General features: G+C 45.4%; 1 protein-coding gene across 4 annotated transcripts in view; it reads left to right on the top strand.

The window, feature by feature from the left end:
* The window catches only part of PXDN (peroxidasin), a 202,716-nt gene that overhangs the window by 108,080 nt on the left and 74,367 nt on the right, over positions 1-20,269 (top strand). For all 4 annotated transcript variants that reach the window (XR_015061649.1, XM_085895156.1, XM_085895157.1 and 1 more), the window contains exons 11-12: positions 9,133-9,249; positions 11,735-11,893. Coding sequence is in view for 3 of the 4 variants with exons in the window: in XM_085895156.1 (XP_085751282.1) it covers positions 9,133-9,249; positions 11,735-11,893 (276 nt within the window). In the remaining variant the exon portion in view is untranslated. The remainder of the gene's footprint in view (positions 1-9,132; positions 9,250-11,734; positions 11,894-20,269) is intronic.

Genomic DNA, 20,269 nt, shown 5'->3' with positions numbered 1-20,269 from the left:
CATTATCTTAAACATCTCTATTAGATCCCCTCATAATCACCTTTCTTATATACTGTCTCCTTCAGCCGGTCCTCATAGCATAGTCGAGCTAGACCCGGGATCAATGTAGTTGCTCTAAGTTTTTCCATCTCCCTGGCAACTATGTCCTTCCCCAGATGTGGTGACCAAAATTGTAAACAGTATTCTGGATGAGGCCACGCTAAATTCCTATACAGACTTAACACTACCTCTTTTGATTTATAATTTATCCCCCTATGAATACAACTTGGCTGTAAAACAGATGTAGCTTTATAAGGGATATTCTCTCCTCTCCCACCCCTCCTTTTCCCACAAAATCGTCACAATTGGCAGATTTTTGTTTTAACAAATATATATATATATATTTAAAACTCTTTGATGTAAAATATGTCATTGCACTTTTTTGTTATTCCAACTACCTTTTTCTTCTCCCCACCATAATTTTATTTGTTTATTGTCCAAATGCATTACTGCATAGCTCATGTGGGCACCGGTTATGCCAAGCAAAAGTGGCCATTTGTAAAGGAAGGACACACAATGACAGATATCAACAAGTCACTTGAGCCAAGTCTCAAGTGGTCTCAAATAATCAGAGTATTTCTTCAACTTGTGTCAAGTCCCATATTTACTTATAAACCTATCTTGAGTACAAGCTATCAAGGAATTAAGACACACGGCTTCATTTATTGCAATGTGTGTTGTGAAAATCTGTTGAACTCAAGTTTTTATTTGGGAACTTCATCCAGTGGGCATTTTTACCTCCGCTACCAAAGGTGAAGGAGGTTATGATTTCACTCACCCCTTTCTGTCTGTCTGTTAATTGCTGGAATCCTTCGGATTTCGGCAATTATGTTGGTCGGTTGTGTGTGTGTCATTCTGTGTGTGTCTGTCTTTCTGTTTGTTTGTGTGTTTGTTTACCCTGTAGCAGCCACACCGTTTCAGCGATCATGACCAAACTGAGTACAGATGTCGGCCATGGTCCAATTTAGACACTTGTCGTTTTTGGTGAATCTAGGTCAAAGGTCAAGGTCACCAAAAAACGGAAATTCTTATTTTCGCAATAACGTCCGTTAAAATGGTCGTATCGACTTCAAACCAAATCCAAAATGTGCATATCTCAAACATATCAAATGTGCATACAGGATATCTCAAAAAGTTGTGACGGATCCAGATGAAATTTTGTGGACAGGTTCGGTGTGTGAAAAGGACGAGCTGATTAGATTTTGGTGAAGATCCGGATCCAAATGCGACTACTAGAATTTTAAAGTGATTCTTCACCATTGAGAGATCGGACCAAAAAGGATATATAGCACGATTTCTCAAAAAGTTGTGGACGGTTTTGGATGAAACTTGGTCGCTATGTTGGGTGTGTGACAAGGAAGAATTGATTCGATTTTGGTGATCAAAATCCGGATCTGATACTTTTTTAAAGTGATTCTTCTTCAGCATGTCCTCACACATTGACACATCATGCCAAATTAATATGTAGCATGGTATCTCAAACAGTTGGGGATGGATTTGGATGAAACACTTGGGGGACAGGTTGTGTGTGTGACAAGGAAGAATTGATTCGATTTTGGTGAAGATCCGAATCCGGATCTGGATACGAGAATTATTTAATTTTTATAGTGATTCTTCACCATTGAGAGATGGGGCCAAAAACTATATAGTACTGTATAGAATGATATTTCAAAATGTATTAGGCCTGATATGTTCTCGTGGATCATGCATTATGTGGTGAGCCAGACCTCAAAATCTCTCAGTCCATGAGCCAGACCTCAAAATTTCAGGTTTCATTACCAAAAAGGGGAACAGACCCCACCATGACTTTTGGTTAGCTTGATACTTCAAGTGTCTGAAATCAGTTGATGGACTTGCAAGAAAGGTAGCTTAATGACCTTTTGGTGGCCATCTTTAAAAATGCCCTCCGTTATTTCACCAAAATGGAGAAAATTGGAAAAATACCCACAACTCACCTCCAGAATGTCCTATGGACATGGGGTTTGGCTTAAAATGATTGTAAGAACATTCTACATCTGCAAAATATCGTTTTGGATAGTTATTTGCTGCAGTATGTTCAAAAATTCGAAATTTATCCCCAAAAAGTGGCATTTTTAGGGGGTTTTTTTTGCTATATGTTATCAGAAGTTTTCTGCCAATTAATGTTCAAATATATCTAAGATAATTTTTTACCTTGGCCACCTCGAGTGGTTCATAAGGCATTCAAAGAAAGTCAAATAACAAGTTATCTGAACTTCACAGGATTCTATAGATACGTATTGTGACATGCTCCTATTTGCTGTTTTCGGCGTTTTTGGGGTAGCGGTAAATTGATATCAATAAAACTTTTCACAACACTCCACATAACAGTTTTTTATCGGAATACAATGCAGGAGTTCATGCTCATGAATTCCCCTGTATGAACTGTTAACAGTCACTCATAGCTGGCAGCCCCTTGGCCTGGATTTCGGATGATGGAAAGGGGTGAGGGGACTTTATGTCTGATGCACAGGTTCTGACTTCATGAAAAATTGGAGGATTCGTATTGTCTTCTGCCTCTGGCAGCCCAAGCCCCCCCCCCCCATGGGTTGACGCTTGGGTGTGCTAGATCTGGGTAGCCCACGGCACCCATGGAAGATTTACCAACAATAACAACAACAAAAATCTACAATTTCAAAAAATCTACATGAAAATGAATCTTAAAGTGAAAGTAGCTGCTTGTGAGCAAATGGCAGGCAAGGTCATGACATTTGGAAACAATCCTGGACTCATTGGTGCTTTAACCCATTGTAAGTGCTGTCCAGATGCCAAAAATGTAAGTACATAAACTGAGTGTTGTCCAGCACGGCCATAGCCTGGTCAGAGTATGTGCTGACCCCCTCCCCCCTCCCCCCACCCAGGGCTACGCCCCTGCCCATGATGCACTTTTGCCTATCCTACTCTACTCGGCAATAAAGATTCTACACACCACTTCCACTGGCATTCAAGGTTGGGGTGGAGCAATGCTGACACATTGTACCATACATACAGGTGACTGGGCCTACATGGCTGTGCATGATCGGTACGATGTGATGCACTGACAAGACGTATGATCTTGATCGCTCAGAACAGGAAGATAGATATGAAAGAAGTTCTCTGCTATCCTCTCGGTCCCAAACCATGGGCATTGGCCAATGGTGACGGCACCCTAAAGAAAACAGGGAAAGCAACTTTGGGCAAACATATTGAAAAAGAAATTGCTAATGTTGAATTGTCCTCAGATCCTCGGGCAACGATAGTTGATGCCATGGGGATAGTCCAAAAGATTCACGGCGAGAATCTGACATTTGAAGAACTCTCAGTGATAATTCTGAAGAAAGTCCTGAATGATTGCCAGCGAAGTGGACGAGTCGATGTCGTGTTTGACGTCTACAAAGACCTGTCGATTAAAGATGCAGAACGGTTGCATCGTGGCTCTCAACATGGCATTGTATTTAATCAGATAAAGCCAGGACACAGAATAAAGAACTGGAAAAGGATGTCGGCGAGTAAGGAAAGCAAGAACAAGCTTACAATGTTTCTCGCTGACAACTGGAAGGAAGAACGGAACAGAGACAAACTTGGTAACACAACAATGATGGTCACCTCTGGTGAAAAGTTTTTTTCCAGATTACAAAGGATAATGTGACAGAGATTGCGGCGCTTGCATCAACCCATGAAGAAGCCGACACGAGAATGCTGGTTCATTGCAAACATGCTGCCATTACGTATCCAAAGGTTATGGTGATTTCAGAGGATACTGATGTATTTGTGATCCCCCTTGGCCTACATTCGGAATTCGGGACCAGTAGAATCCTGTTAAGACGCGGGGAAAAAAACCAAATCAGACTTATTGACATCTCAAGGTTGGGCACAATACTAGGCAAGGATGTGTGTACGTCGTTGATAGGAGTCCATGCGTGGACTGGCTGTGATTCAACGAGTTCATTCGCTGGCCAGGGTAAGGTAAAAGCAATCAATTTGATCCACAAAAACCAGCATTTCAGAGAAGCGTTCATGAAACTTGGTCAGGAGTGGGTCGTCAGAGATGAAATGTTCGAAACTATGCAGGCATTCACCTGTAGCATATATTGCTCAAACACGAATGTCAAGGAGGTCAGCATCCTCCGTTATGATTTGTTCTGTTCAAAGAAAGGGGATATTTCATCGGGACAGATTTCCCCGTGCAAGGATGCATTAAAACAACACACGCAACGTGCGAACTACCAGTCTGCCATTTGGAGGCGTAGTCTCCAGAACTTTCCTGAGATACCCAGTCCCACAGAAGGGCATGGTTGGATAACGGTAAAGGGAAACTTGGAAATATATTGGCTTACAATTGCTCCAGCCCCAGAGGCTGTTCTGGCACTAATGTCGTGCAAGTGCCCAAGAAGTTGTAATGATGACTGCCCCTGTGTAGTGAATGGTTTCAGCTGCACACCAGCGTGCAGACTACAAAACTGTGCCAATATGCGTGATGAGACAGAGGATGAAGACCAATTGCAAGACATGGATGATAGTGACAGTGACGAGGAAGACTAAATTAGATATATTTTTGTGGTTGAGTACATATTGAGAAACAGTGTATTTTAATTTGTGGACGAGTGCTAAAGTCAAGACGTCGGGAAAACCTTGCCAGGAAATTACTGGGGGAGGGGTGGGGGTCGCGGTACGTCTTTGCCACACAAAGACGTACCGCGAGAACTGGTTTGGTCGGTCAAACAACATCTGGATATTAGTTAGCAATAACATGAAATGATCATTCATTTGTCAGTAAAAGTTTAATTCGGCAGGGCATTGGGATGCAGTTTGAACACAGACTGCATTACTGGATCACCTAAGTATGAAAATAGCCAGAAGTTGTTGGATCAACCAAACCGGCTCTCGCGGTACCCTCCAGTTAGGGTACATGTACAGAGTCAGATATACCCAAAGGAACTTGATTCAACGCTTTTTTGGCGGACATATCAATAATTTCTCGGAGATCTTGGACACCATATGGGCCTTCACCACCAAAAATATTGGCAATATTTGGTGAATTACTTTTTAATACAAGTTTTGTGAAAACCACTAACAGTAACTGGTAAGACATACAAATGTTGTTGATTTTGAAAACAACTATAACAATAGCAAACTACTGGTCCCTTTGCTGAGTACCGGTCAACTCCTGGTTTGTACCCTGCACATTTTGGGGCTATAAATAGATGAATAGACATTCAGGGTATTGTTCGCATTAATCACAATCTGTCATTGATGGGCTTTGTGTCCCTTTCCATGATAGGGCCAGGGATAGGGCCCCAGTTGGTGTACTAATACCTGGGAAATGTATACTGACCAGTATACTGACTGACCAGATACTGACCTGATATATACTGGGATGTACTAATACCTGGGAAATGTATACTGACCAGTATACTGACTGACCAGATACTGACCTGATATATACTGGGATGTACTAATACCTGGGAAATGTATACTGACCAGATATACTGAGCAGAGGGTCTAGTATATAATGAGCATATGTAAAATCTTATTTCAGTTATAAAAATGCCTATTAGATATTTTGAAACCCCAATGGTGGCATAGTATAGAAGGTTTTTGAGATCGGGTACCCCAAAAAAGGCCGAAAACTGACAAATAGATCATCTACGAAAACGTATCTATAGAATCCTGTGAAGTTCCGATAACTTGATATTTGACTTTCTTTGAATGCCTTATGAACCACTCTTGGTGACCAAGGTAAAAAAATGAGCTTAGATATATTTGAACATTAATTGGCAGAAAACTTCTGATAACATATAGCAAAAAAACCCTAAAAATGCCACTTTTTTGGGAGAAATTTCGAATTTTGGAACATACCATCGCAAATAACTATCCAAAACTATATATTGGCAGATGTAGAATGTTCATACAATCATTTTAAGCCAAACCGCATGTCCATAGGACATTCTGGAGGTGAGTTGTGGGTATTTTCCAATTTCCTCCATTTTGGTGAAATAACGGCAGGCATTTTTAAAGATGGCCACCAAAAGGTCATTAAGCTACCTTCCTTGTCTGTCCGTCAACTGATTTCGGACACGTGAGGTATCAAGCTAACCAAAAATCATGGTGGGGTCTGTTCCCTTTTTGGTAATGAAATTCGGTCTGGCTCATGGACTAGTGGAGGTATGCGCTCCACTCTTGAATAATCGTTGAATAAACATCGAGTTTTCCTTTGTTCCCTTCTAGTTTTCCTTTCTTCCCAGCAAAAAAAAATTAAGTAAAATCTGGATGCAATCACTTTGGGAAGGGTTTCCACCATCATGAATAAATTAATATCACACAAGTGCAGCCTACATGCCCGCCTTGTGATCAGCCGTCAGAGCGTGCATGTATTGTAAGGAACGGGTAAGGATATTTCAATAATTTACCTGTATATTTATTATGTATGTTAAAATGAAACAACCTATTAACTTCAATTGTTGTCTTTTAAGGTACCGTATTTTTTATGTTTTACTTTTGAAAAGATAAGTCATGATATAATTTACAACTATTGACGAAGTTTAAATAATCCAAGTCCAATGACATTGAAATTATCACAAAATCATTTTATCAGTTCGGAATGTGCACGAGGTTACCGATTCAGGGGCCAAGTTTCCCCGAGTCGGTAGAAATAAAATGTTCATGCTTTCAATAAAGTTGTGCTTCCCACGATCCCACACTAAAACCGGTGCTTGCCATTTGAACATGGTGTGCTCTGTCCTGTCTGAAAAGTGGACATTCCCTTTAACTTTCGTGGAGAATGGTAACTCGATGTTTATTCAACGATTATTTTTGAACATTGTCAACAAGTCATTATAAACTCGTCACATGTAAGTTGCAAGCGAGTCGCAAGTCCTAAGTCTGACTCAAGACAATTTCGTCAAGTCTGGGTCAAGTCGTAAGTCGCAAAATTTTTGTGACTTGAGTCAGTTGCCAACTCCGCACAATTAATATTATTTGTTATATCTTCCAGAATTATGATTTAAGATTTGCTTGCTACTTTAATAGAATGTGAAATTGCCATTAATAAGCATAAAAATAAGGTTTTAAAATAAAACATGTTTTCAACTTATTTCCTGTAAGTGGACCACGTGATACGTAAGTCTTGAAATGTACACACATATTCAGTTTTGTCAAAAAGGCAAAAGTTCTGAAAAAAATAGAAACCCACAAAAGCTTGTACAAAGATATTAAAGGAAGGAAGTAAGTACTGTACTGTACAGCAGCTATTTTTCCCATCATACCTGTACCATATCTGCCATAACCCATTAACTTAATCTATCAATTTACTTGAATTATATGTTATAACTCCTTACTAACCATTGAGCTAGTTCAACCTGTAGTCTACATTCCTTTTATAATTTGCTTTCACATCTGATTTCATTTCTCAGCAAAGAATGTTGCCAGAAGGTCAGCACTCAATGGCCTACTCTTTTTGAGAGATATGGTGGGGATCTTTAATGCCCAGCTGCCAAATGCAGATGAGACAGCAGGCTTTACAGTCTCATCGAAATTCTGACGTACTCTGAGATATAGTGCCTACATCCTGCAGGCACTGAACCAGGTTTGCAATTTAAGTTTGATTCGCTCCACAGTGGAGCGAATCCATGACCAGACAGCTAACAGGTTGTGGGAGATGTAAGGTGAGAAGGGAAAGGGTATAATTAGGAGGAACAGGCCATCACACTAACAATTGGTCAATCCTGCCATCGTTAGAAGAATGGATGAAATATTCCCACAGAAATATTCCGAAGTACTAACCGGGCTTTACTCCACTTAGCTTCTTAGCTTCAGAGATGTGACGGTATCTGGTGGATTGAAGCCGATAAGTCTTCATCAGGGAGTAACATGGGCCATGTGTACTCAGATACCCCGTAGGAGGGGCGGATTGACACAGGCATGCGAGCCGTGACATCCAGATAACCGTTCTCATCATCTTGCAGCACTTGTGCATTTTTCACCTTGCGGTTTGCACGTTGTGTTAATTATCTGTTGTTGCAAAAATGTTACCTCGGTTCAGCTAGTGATCGACAATGGTTTATCTGACAAGATGCATCAGCCACACCTGCAGTTAACTTACTCCAATCAACTCTTGGTTTTAATAAAATCCATTATTTTCATGATCTGTGAACACACGTAACAGTCACATGAGCACATTGGTCGTTACAATTAATTTATTTATTCAGAATGGACACTGACTGCTGCTTGGCCACATCATTTTCTGGGGGCACAGCTGTGCTGCTGATGGGATGCCCCCATTCACCAGTACACTAACACTCATTTTGTCGATCTCAGAAGGATGACAGGATGAATAAACCCGACCTGGTGTTAATTCAACATATTGGGGCAACTTAGCATAACAATTGTGCATTTTGTGAGGAAAGCACCAAATTTGGCACACTAGTAGCCTAACATATTATGAACAGATTTGGATATTGGGCCATCTCAAAATTTTTGATGGCAGTGGAAAATGGCTGCCACAGCCATCAGCGGCTGAATTTGAGATGGCCCAATCAGAGAGGTGGAGCTCTCTGGTGCTCCACCGGCTGGGAGGTTCGGTGCCGTCGCAGCAGTCCAAATGCCGCAGTAGTGCCACCAAGGCAAGGATTATACTGGCTGGTTTGCCATTGCCTTCTAATTTGTAATTTGATCAGGGTGCCAGTGATAATGCGAGCAGGTGGGTGAGCCAGATTAACATCCATCCAGTGGATGGCACACTTTGCGATGTAACATCCCACCTGCAAATTACCAATCCAGCAGGTAATATTCGGCTCGGGAATCAAAACCCGGATGAGACAACTCAATTCTACACATGCTACCTCTGCACCATCGTATTTGACGAGCTGTGGTCGTATGTGGTGCGATAGGTGGTTAATTTGTGCAATATCTAAGACGCAAACTATAAACAGTACGTAGTATGAGATAATTGAAATGAAAATGCAGAACACTGTTGCAAGTCGTTGGTTTTTTTTTTGGTTTTTTTTTAAACCAGGAGATAATTCATTCATATTTATGTGAAGCGGTTGGATGGTTTAACGATGCAGTGTTAAGGAATGCTCATACTTGTCTCTGCAGTTGCCCCACATTTCACGGTCACTCCGCAGGACCAGCAGGTCATGGAAGGGAGCAACATTGACTTTCACTGCGAGGCCCAGGGCCATCCCAAGCCAATTATCGCCTGGACTAAGGCAGGTAGGACCTTCAAAAATGCTGGATACTTCATCGCAACACCTGTGAGCATATTTATACCTTTTGTCCTTTAAAAAAAAATTGGAATCAATCTTATTTTGTTACACTATTACTGCTACCAAAACTACACACCTTCCTCCCACAACCACCTCGTTTTTCTCTCAAACTCATCATTCATTGTTCTCGCATATGTTTGTCACATGTCATATTTGAAAACTCACCGACACTAATTGTTATCGGTGCCATCTGCCGTGTAATACACAGACGTTCTTTTGTTGGGGAGTTAAAAAAAAAGAAAATCTAGAGTGTGCAAACTGGCCTACTGCAGTAGAGTGTTGTTTCATGAATGGATATGTTCTGTATTCCCAAGTTGTTGTATTGAAAATCTGTTGTACTGAGATTCTCCCCTCTACAACACCACACACCAAGGCATTCAGGATGGGTTGAGGTTTGCACACTCAGCTCTGAGCTGTCTAGCCTCGGTTGGAATCTCGGCTCAGCTACAAGTTGTCATCCTGGTGTCTCACAGGCAGGGCGGGCCATTGATGTGTTTGCCGTCCCTCAGATGGATGTTAAACTGGGAGTACCATCTGCCAGCATTAGTTGGTGGACATTAAAGATCCCATGGTGTCCTTCACAAAGAGTAGGCGATACCTTTGGCACCATGGACAATATTACAAATTCCTGCCATCACCTTCAGAGGGCACTGCATCAGCGGCCCAGCCCCACTCCACTCAGCCAGTGATGCTACTTGCAGCCATATGTTGCATACGGAATAACAACAATAACAATAATAATAATGCATCGTCCAAAAAACAAACATTTCTCACCTTATTTGGTTTGACTTGCAATTCCTGTCTGGGCTTGAGAGTTTAGTGAATGTCTCCACAATGGCTCAACATATTTAGAAAACTTTGTTCAAGAGAATTCTGCAGTTTCATGTCATTATATCAGGTAAAATGTCATTCATTATAACGGTATTGCTTACCAAAAGTTACCTTCGTTATAACGAAACCCACCTGTTTCTCGTGTTTCTCACCTGAAACGAAACTCATAGGAAATGTTCTTTTCTGGTGAAAATGGTTTCTGGAGTTGCTTCCTCCACTATGCCTTTTCAGACATACACCAAATGAATAACAAAGACAAGTTATTCAACATTCCTTTTGCTGCCAGAGCTCAGGTTCTTAAGGAACAACATTAAATTGTTTCCTTGTCACCCCATGCAGCAGTTCAACCTACAATTCCAATAGCTTTTCCATTTAAACAGCTCTTCATGATCTTACCTTTCCTGTTACAGCTGTCTCTGAACAGAAAGGGGGCAAGAGACGAGCTCAAACTCTGCTTTATTCATCCACCGGTAGAATGTTTCTTCCTTCACAAACAAAGATCACCAATTGTTTCTCTTGAGATCCTATAGAAAGCTGATGACAGTCTCATCAGATCTTGAGAAATCTTTGTCAAGAGTTAATTTCGCAATATCCCTTCATAAAGGAGCCAAGCAGTTCCAAATGCTATCTTTTGATACTCTGCTTATGCAATTTTCTGTTCAGCCCATCTTTGCTTGAATTAATTGAGAATGGTGGAACATATTACTGAGCATCTTCATGATAATAGTTTACAACGATTCTTCATACAGCCTCCATTGGCTTTCAAAGCCTTTTTTTGACAATGTATGCCTGGTGTTGGCTTAATGGTTAGGGTGGCGGGCTTTGGATCCTTGGGTCCTGAGTTCAAATCCCGCTCTACCGTTGAATTAATACCAGGTGGGGTTAACTCGGCCTGTCATCCTTCCGAGGTCGGCAAAATGAGTGCCAGCATGCTGGTATACTGTGTCGGAGTGGCGACCCGTCCAGGATTGTGCCCAATAGCCAAGGAGACTGCTTAAGCAGCACCAACGCTCTGTACAGAGTATGGTCCCAATCTCCTCCTCCTTTGACGATGTGAACCCTCCACTTGAGATGGGTATCAATTCACGGATGCATTTCTGGGTCACTGGTCATCATCAGCATGGAGTGATCTTCATAAGCAGCCTTACCAGCATTTTTACAGATTGTAGACGAATTGGTGAAGCTACAGGTTTTACCCAGCAAAGAATAGGCCATCTGACGTTGGTATTTGTGCTTGATAGAAGATTCATAAGAGCCATAGAAGGAGCACATATTCAACTGTCCAAGATCATTCACACTTGTGTCTCAGCAACAGTAGTCACAAATCCCCTCCCCCACTATATAATCATTTAAGTTTTCTGATGATCTCTGGCACTCTCACTTTACAGGTACTGGCAGTAAGGTTTTGAAGAAATTCTTGAAAATCGTTTTAATATCGGTCATAGAGGCACTTATAAAAACGCAATAACTACACTGAGACCAATAATCTAGGGTAGATTTCATTTCAGCAAATTGTAAACTTTGAAATGTACCTTTGTATTACAGTTTTATGTTGAGGTCCACACTATGTGGGATCACACTGGGTGTGACCTTTGCTTCAGGAGGACCCCTTCCTTCTGATCGGCGTCACACTGTTCTTCCAAATGGAACATTGCGCATTATGCAGGCCACGCTGGAGGACCAGGGAGAGTATGAGTGCCAGATCATCAGCATCCTGGGCGTTCGCAGGGCTACTGTGATGCTTAGCATGCTACAAACAGGTACCGTACTGTGTGTAATTGGCACCGCTTGTCTGTAATGCATGGATTGTTTGGTCATGTCATCATTGATGATGACAAGGAATAACAAGGTTCAGGTTTTCCGATGGTCAGAAAACGTTGATTTGAATGGTTTGTGATTGTTAGGCTTTTGTAGATAATGGCTGTGCAGTCTATAATATGTCCCTCTTTTAAATTGAAGTAAAGCCAAAAAATCTTCGTCTTTCATTCCTTAAATGTGAAGTGCTGATTGTGGAACCCAGTCAGCACTGGATGCCTGCCTGGCAAGCTGGAGTTGTGTTAACAGCATAAACAGATTAGTGTCAGCAGTTTCCGAGTTGCGTTTTAAATTTTGCGAATCGAAATCATTTCTGTGTTGTTATCATCATGTTGATTTTTCTTCTCCTTACTTACTTCATGTTAACATCGAGGTTGGTGGAGATGAAATCTTTATTTGAGGGTTTATACTCGAGACAACGAAAAACCATGACAAAGACATTATAATGAACAGGGGGTGATCTAGAGCATTGGGGAGTTGACGTGCAATGGCTGAGACCCTAACAGCGACAGGAGAAATGCAAGGGAGGTCGTGTATCAGCTTAATTCAGGAAGCCTTGCGGATATAGCGACAGCCAAAGAAGATTCATTTCATCTTTCTTTTATTAAACTTTACGTACTACGACCACTACTACTACTACGGCTACTACTATTATTACTACTACTACTACTACTACTACTACTACTACTACTACTACTACTACTACTACTACTACTACTACTACTACTACTACTGCTGTCCTGTCTGTGCCTGTTTGTGGTCAGGATGTTGAGGTCGTGGAGAGATTCACTTACCTTGGCAGTGATATTCATGTCTCTGCTGGCTGTGAGCCAGAGGTCAATAGACGTCAGGGTCGGGCCTAGGGAGTCATGGATTCACTGGATAATGGGGTGTTGTGCTGCCGGTACCTGTGCGGGAGGACGAAAGTCCGAGTCTTCAGGTCCTTGGTGCTTCCAGTCTTGCTCTATGGATGCGAGACTTGGACTCTGACCAAGGATCTGAGACGGAGACTAAATTCCTTTGGTACCAGGTCTCTTCAGAGAATTCTTGGCTATTGTTGGTGGGATTTTGTGTCCAACGAGCAGTTGCTGAGAGAGACTCAAATTAGATTTGTTCCCTGCATCGTCCGTGAGCATCAGCTGTGGCTGTATGGACATCTGGCTCGTTTTCCTGATGCTGATCCTGCTCACCAGATTCTCTCAGCGAGGGAGTCTCGTGAGTGGAGGAGGCCAATGGGCCGACCACATGCCTCATGGTTGCAGCAGGTTGATGGGCATCTCAAGGAGATGGGGACGGGCCAGGCATGTGCCAGACAGAGGCCACTGGAGTTCCGGCGGAAAGTGAACGCAGCGACGTGCTGCTCTGGCGCATGCTCCCACACCTGACCTGACCTGATTCCTACAACTACTACTACTACTACTACTACTACTACTACTACTACTACTACTACTACTACTACTACTACTACTACTACTTAAACGACCTCAATTATTCTCACCTTGATGGGTCTGTTGGGGGAAAGGGTGCCAGTGATAACTCACCTAATCATTGCCAAAGACACTGGGATCTTCAAGATCCATCAACAGCCAGTGCTGCCAGCAGATTGGTCCTCCAGCTTCATGCCCTTCTGATGGACAGCACTTACATCATCACTGCATCACCCTGCATGCAAAACACCAGGGTGACAGTTTAAAGGTGGGTCTACATTCAAACCACAGCTCAAAGGTGAGTCCACATACCTCTCAGGGATCCCACCATTCCTTTAATACTGACAAACGATGTCAAGGTAATTCTTATAATAACAACAATATATAATATTCCTTTTGTCTATTTTTTAATGTTCGTCGTCGTCGTCGTCGTCGTTGTCATCATCATTCTACTGTTACCACGACAATTACAGATTATAGGGACCTCTGACATCATTTTAAGATTCTTTAAGGATGTGCATAACTCAAGCATTTCAAGCAGCACCATCAGCACCATTGAAACTCCAGTTCTGGATTTGGAGCGTTGGCAGGTCTCCTTCGGGGCTCCCTGCTGACGATCTCAAAGTTAAGTTTCCGGTCATTATCTGTCCCATTTTAAGTGTTTATTTTCTCACCTACATGTTACTGTGTGTTCCTAGTTCGGTTTTGTTTAAAAAATTGTGCTATTTTGTGAGATTTCGTCGAACTTGTCTTACTGGATGCTTGAGGCCTATCATTGAGGCTTGAGGCCAATCCTTTGTTTCCCTCAGTGTACGATAGTGTTTATTTGTTTTTTTTTCTCCCCATTATCTTCAATTTCTATCTTCCCCACTTTCCTAACGTCCCATCCCTCCCAACCAATCACTCTATTTCTTCTCTTAAATAAAAAAAACAAACAAAAAAATGCAACCTTTCTCAGATTCTTCTTCTTCTTCTTCTTCTTCTTCTTCTTCTTCTTCTTCTTCTTCTTCTTCTTCTTCCTCTTCTTCTTCCTTGTTTTTTTTTCCACAACACTTCCATGACCTAATCTGTTGAAAACTCTCTCAAACATTAATAATAATAACAAAAACGATCTCTTATAATGCTTCATCTTCCTCTTTCACACATGTGGTTCAATTTACTGTATCATAATGCATTACTCTTTTGCTATTTAAACAAACTGCTCTCAATTTGACCTTTCCTTCATACCTTGCCTAAAAAATCCAACTGTTAGAGCGTTTCTTCTCTCCATTTTCTGAATTTGTCTTTATTGCATCCCTCAAGAAATGTGTTTAATCGCATAACTGACCAAAAACTTTTAAAAACCCCAGTTTGCTATGAATGTTCGCTTTCTATCAACCATTCTTTTTTTCCAATTTCAGTGCCAACTCACCCCTCTCATGCCTCACTCTCACTGTCACTCTCAAAGCAACCATCCCACTCTTCTCCCTCCAAGCCTTCCTCTCACCTTTCTCAAAAACTCCCCCTCACCTTTCTCCCACCATTCATCCCCTCACTCATCCTTCCCAAAGTTGCCCCCCTCCCATCTGTGCTGTGTCACGTGATTGGGTTTTCGTATATCATGCCTCGCCCGCTAGGGGTGGCAGGACTGTGCTTCTGGTCACGCAATAAAGCGGAGTAGATGGTGGCCCGCGTGCTTCTTGTGTCCCACCGCACCTAGTACACACTAGTTGGCTGACGAAGATGGGATCATACGGACTTATGCCCGTTTTCGACGGGGACGACTTCGAATCGTTTTCAGAGCAATTGGATTGCTATTTCCACACGAACGATGTGGTCGACGAGAGCAAGCAGAAGTCAATCTTGCTCGCTTCGCTTTCGCTGGAGCATTATCGGCTGCTGGGTGATTTAGTGGCACCGAACAGGCCCCGGGATGACGGGCTGGCGTTTCGGGACATCGTGGAGAAAATGAAAGCACACATGGCGGTTGAGCAGACTCGCGGGGATGTTCGAGCCATCACCGGCCACGCGGGGTCGCGAGCACCCCGGGACGCGCGCACGACCTTCGATGCGGGTCGGACGTCGCCGCGCGGCCACGCGTGCGGCGGGCTGACACCGCGGACATGCTTGGGATGTGGAGGTCGACACCTGCGCCGTGCATGCCCGTATAAAGGCAACGTGTGTTTGAATTGTCACAAGGTGGGTCATTTGGCGCGTGTGTGCCGTGGGGCGTCGGCCACCGTTAAAGTCGTGGACGGCGATGTGCGACGCGACTCGGGGCGGAACCAGCGGCCGTTGTTGAGCCGGGTTCAGTTGGCCCGACGAAGGCGCGCCCGATGACGGTGGAGGTCGAAGTGAACGAAACGCCGATCACGTTCCAGGTCGATACAGGAGCAGCGGTGTCGCTCATTGGCGAACAGACCGCGCGTAGACTCAACGGCTTGAAGCTGATCAGGTCAAACCTCGCGCTGTTCACGTACACCCGCGAGAAGATAACGCCAGTCGGGATGGCAGACGTGTCGGTGTGGTACCAAGGCCAGGTCGCCACGCTTCGGGTGTACGTCGTACGGGGGAGGGGGCCGTCTCTCCTCGGCCGAGATTGGATGACCCGCATCAGGCTAGACTGGGCCGCAGTTCACCTTGTGCAACCCGTGCCGAGCCAGTGGGAAGATCAGTTGGAGGAGATTCTTCAAAGACATCAAGGGTTGTTCAGAGACGACCTTGGGAAACTCAAGGGCATGGAGGCAAAACTCTTCTTGAAGGAGGGGGTGATTCCTCGGTTTTGTAAACCGCGTCTGGTGCCGTATACCCTGCGGGACAAGGTCAAGGGTGAACTGGATAGGCTGGAGGCCTGTGGAGTGATCGAACGGGTGTCATGCTCGGATTGGGCCACCCCGGTTGTCACGGTGCTGAAACGGAATGGGGACGTCCGATTGTGCGGGGACTTCAAATCCACGGTTAACCCGGGGCTCAGCGTGGAGCAATATCCATTGCCGTCAATCGATGAAATATATGTGCGATTGGCGGGGAGTCGATACTTCACAAAGCTAGACCTGCGTGATGCATATTTTCACCTGCCGATGGATCCCGGGAGTAGCGAGCTTTTAACAATCAACACGTGTCAAGGACTCTATCGATATACCCGACTCTGTTTTGGAATTGCTTCGGCCCCAGCTTTGTGGCAGAAAGCTATAGATCAGGTTTGCATTGGCCTGCCCGCTCAGACCTACCTGGACGATGTGCTCATTGCGGGGAAAACGGCGGACGAGCATCTGGCGAACATTGCCCGAGTGCTGACGAAGCTAGAAGCGTGCGGCCTGCGCTTAAACAGGAACAAGTGCGCGTTCTTCAAGCAGCGCTTGGAATACCTCGGGCACATCATCACGCCGGAGGGGCTGTTGAAAGGTCCTCGGAAGGTGGAGGAGATTCAGCGCATGCCACCGCCTCGCGACAAGACGCAGCTGCGCTCGTTCATTGGTATGGCCCAGTATTACCAAAGGTTCGTGCGCGGGCTCAGCTCGCAACTTGCGCCGCTGACGCGGTTGCTCAAGAAGGACGAGCGCTGGATTTGGGGGCCTGCGCACCAGGCGTCGTTCGACCGCGTCAAGCGGCTGCTCACAGAGGATACGGTCCTCGTGCACTACGAGCCTGCGCGTCCGCTCCTATTGGCATGCGACAGCTCTGCATATGGCATTGGGGCAGTGCTCTCCCACAGGATGGACGATGGTTCCGAGCGGCCTGTTTGTTTTGCATCCCGGACCCTGTCCACAGCAGAGCGCGGATATGCCCAGATCGAACGGGAGGCTCTCAGCATCGTCTGGGGTGTGCGAAGGTTTCATCAATATCTGCTGGGACGGCATTTCATTTTACAGACGGATCACAAACCGCTTCAATTCATCCTGAGACCCTGGCGCGGAGTGCCGGTGGTAGCAGCCGCGCGAATACAACGGTGTTGTCTGTTTCTGGGTGCTTACGATTATGATATTCAGTTCCGAAGCACCGAGAAGCATGCTAACTGCGACGGGCTCTCACGCTTGCCGTGTGCGGAGGGTCCACCTGCGTCTGAGCTGGGCGACCGGGTCGATGTGTTTGCGCTGGACCAGGTCCAAAGCGGACCGGTCACGGCCAGGCAGGTCGCGGTGGAGTCGGCTCGTGATCCGGTGCTTGCCCGTGTCGTCCAGGCGATTTCTACGGGGAATTGGAGCGATCTGCCTTCGACACCGGCATTTCGACCTTTCACGTCACGCGCAGCGGAGCTGTCGTTGGTCCAACGGTGCATAATGTGGGGAATGAGGACCGTGATTCCACCGAGGTTCAGGCAGCGGTGTTTGGAAGAACTGCATGTCAGTCACCTGGGCATCGTGAAGACCAAGAGTCTTGCTCGTAGCCTGTTGTGGTGGCCGGGGTTGGACAAAGACATTGAGCAATTGGTTAAGCGTTGCACCACGTGCCAGACAGATGCTGATAACCCGCGTCGGGCTTCGAGTCTCTGGCCTGTGCCAGACCGAGCTTGGCAGAGGGTCCATGTAGATTTTGCGGGACCGGTTAATGGCAAGATGTTTTTGATTGTTATTGATGCATTCTCGAAATGGCCGGAGGTTGTAGTAATGCAGCATACTTCAGCAAGCATTACGGTAGAGAAGCTGCGGACGATCTTTGCTAATAAAGGGTTGCCAGAGATCCTGGTCTCTGATAATGGTCCGCAGTTCATCGCGGGTGTATTTGATGAGTTTATGCGCCAGAATGGTATTCGATATCTAAGGTCCGCACCGTATCATCCTGAGACGAATGGCCAAGCTGAGTCGTTTGTCAAGATGTTGAAGCGGGCTTTGCGCAGGGGGGGTGTTGCACCTGTGCAGGCGGTGATCGATATTTTTTTGCTCCATTACAGGAACGCAGTTCATCCTGTCACGGGTGACTCGCCTGCCATTCGTCTCTATGGACGGGCTTTGCGGTCCAGGCTAGATTTGCTGCGACCTGGAGGGTCAGGGAGTGGGGCAATGTCGCGTCCGACGCAGCTGCGCAGCTTCGAGGTGGGGCAGCGGGTGATGGTACACGATTATTTCCACAGTTCCAAGTGGGTGCCGGCGGTGGTCTCTGGGGTGCTGGGGCCGGCGAATTGCATGGTACGGACTGATGGTGGGGATGTGTGGAAGCGGCACTTGGACCAGATGCATGATCGCTGTTCAGCGTCACCCCCCCCCCACACCTCCCCGAGCCGAACGTTGCGGGGCCCCCACCGGTAGTCTCGCCGGCACCTGACGTTGTATCGCCGGGGCTGGCTGGGCCGGCGTCGAGGGGGTCTTCGCCTGATGCCGTCCTACCCGGGGACGTCGAGCAGGCTGGGCAGTCGGGGGTAGCTGGTGTTGCGGAAAGTGCGAGTCCGGCGAGGGTCTCACCTCGACCGAGCCGGGAAGCGTATGAGCCTGGACTGTCTGGTGGCGCTGCCCGTCCGAGGCGGGTCAGGGTGCGGCCACGGTACTTGGAGGATTATGAGTGTTGATGGGTTTCTGATGGTCATGTTGTGATTATCCGTTCGTTATGTGACGGGTCATTTTACGGGGGGAGGAGTGTGCTGTGTCACGTGATTGGGTTTTCGTATATCATGCCTCGCCCGCTAGGGGTGGCAGGACTGTGCTTCTGGTCGCGCAATAAAGCGGAGTAGATGGTGGCCCGCGTGCTTCTTGCGTCCCACCGCACCTAGTACACACTACCATCCACAAAGCTGCTTCCTTCCACTGCCCTCTCACCTCCATCTCTTCACTCCACCTCCTCAAATCCTCAACTGCCTTCTCCCCCCTCTCCCCCAGCACCACAGAGCCTTTTCTCCTCCTCATTCGGCCCCCTCCCCGAGCTATTCTGCAATCCCCTACACTCTTTCAACAATCCTCATTACCTCCCCCCCTCGTCCCTTGTCTTACCCTCCCCCTCCCCCCCCAACCCCTGCACCCAAAGCCTCCTCCCCGACCTCTTCATTAAAAGTATGGACCTCAAATATCCGGGGCCTTCGCTCAAACCTTTCAGATCTTTCCATACAGGTTGCCAATGACAAACCAGACATAATCTGCCGAACAGAAACTTTCCTCCCCCAAGACGTGTCTGACTCCCAAGTATCTCTCCCTGGTTACTCCCTCCTCCGGTTTGACGGACCTGACCCTCGCCCTGGTGGAGGAGTTGCTCTCTTCATCAAAGACTCTATTCCTCTCTCCATGCACTGCCCTCACTCCCCCACACCACCAGTACTGTACCGTCCACCTAACAGTGATGACTCCATCTACACCGCACTATCTGAAACATGGACCAACTTCTATCTTCTCATCCAAACTCTCTCTTCCTCATATGTGGCGACTTCAATTGTCATCATGCCAGTTGGCTCGGTGTGGGTACCTCTCTCACCTGTCATGGCACCTCAGCAAAAGCTTTCTGCAACTCATTGGGACTGATTCAATCGGTCAACTTCCCGACCCGGATCTCAACCAATGGTACTCAATCTCTTCTGGATCTCATTTTGACAAATTTCCCTGACAATATCTGCTGCTCTTACTCCGCTCCAATCGGTTCTTCTGACCACGTCCTTGTCAAAGTGGACATCTCTCTGGCTATTACACTGAACAGCAAAAATTTTTTACTGGAGATGTGTAAAGTGATTTAGACTAATTTGGGTACGCTGATTTCAAAAATCATAACCGTTTTGCTGTATCACGTCAGGATTTTCAGTAACAGAAATATTCCCATTGCCTAGAAGTCAAGATTTCAATGAAATTTACAAAAATTCATTTATTCATTTATTTCATCATGAATGCTTCAAAATTATAGAAATTACAGAAAAACTCCACTAGAATGTAATTAAAAATGCTTTAGGCATTTGGCTTTGCGTTTGTACTGCTCTGTGTCAGTTTCACGATGCAGGAACCA

Source organism: Eptatretus burgeri, chromosome 9 (assembly GCF_056783735.1).
Source record: "Eptatretus burgeri isolate ZD-2024b chromosome 9, Ebu_testis_v1, whole genome shotgun sequence".
Lineage (NCBI taxonomy): Eukaryota > Metazoa > Chordata > Myxini > Myxiniformes > Myxinidae > Eptatretus > Eptatretus burgeri.
Note: the sequence above shows the minus strand (reverse complement) of the source record. Positions and strands in the feature narration are given on the sequence as shown.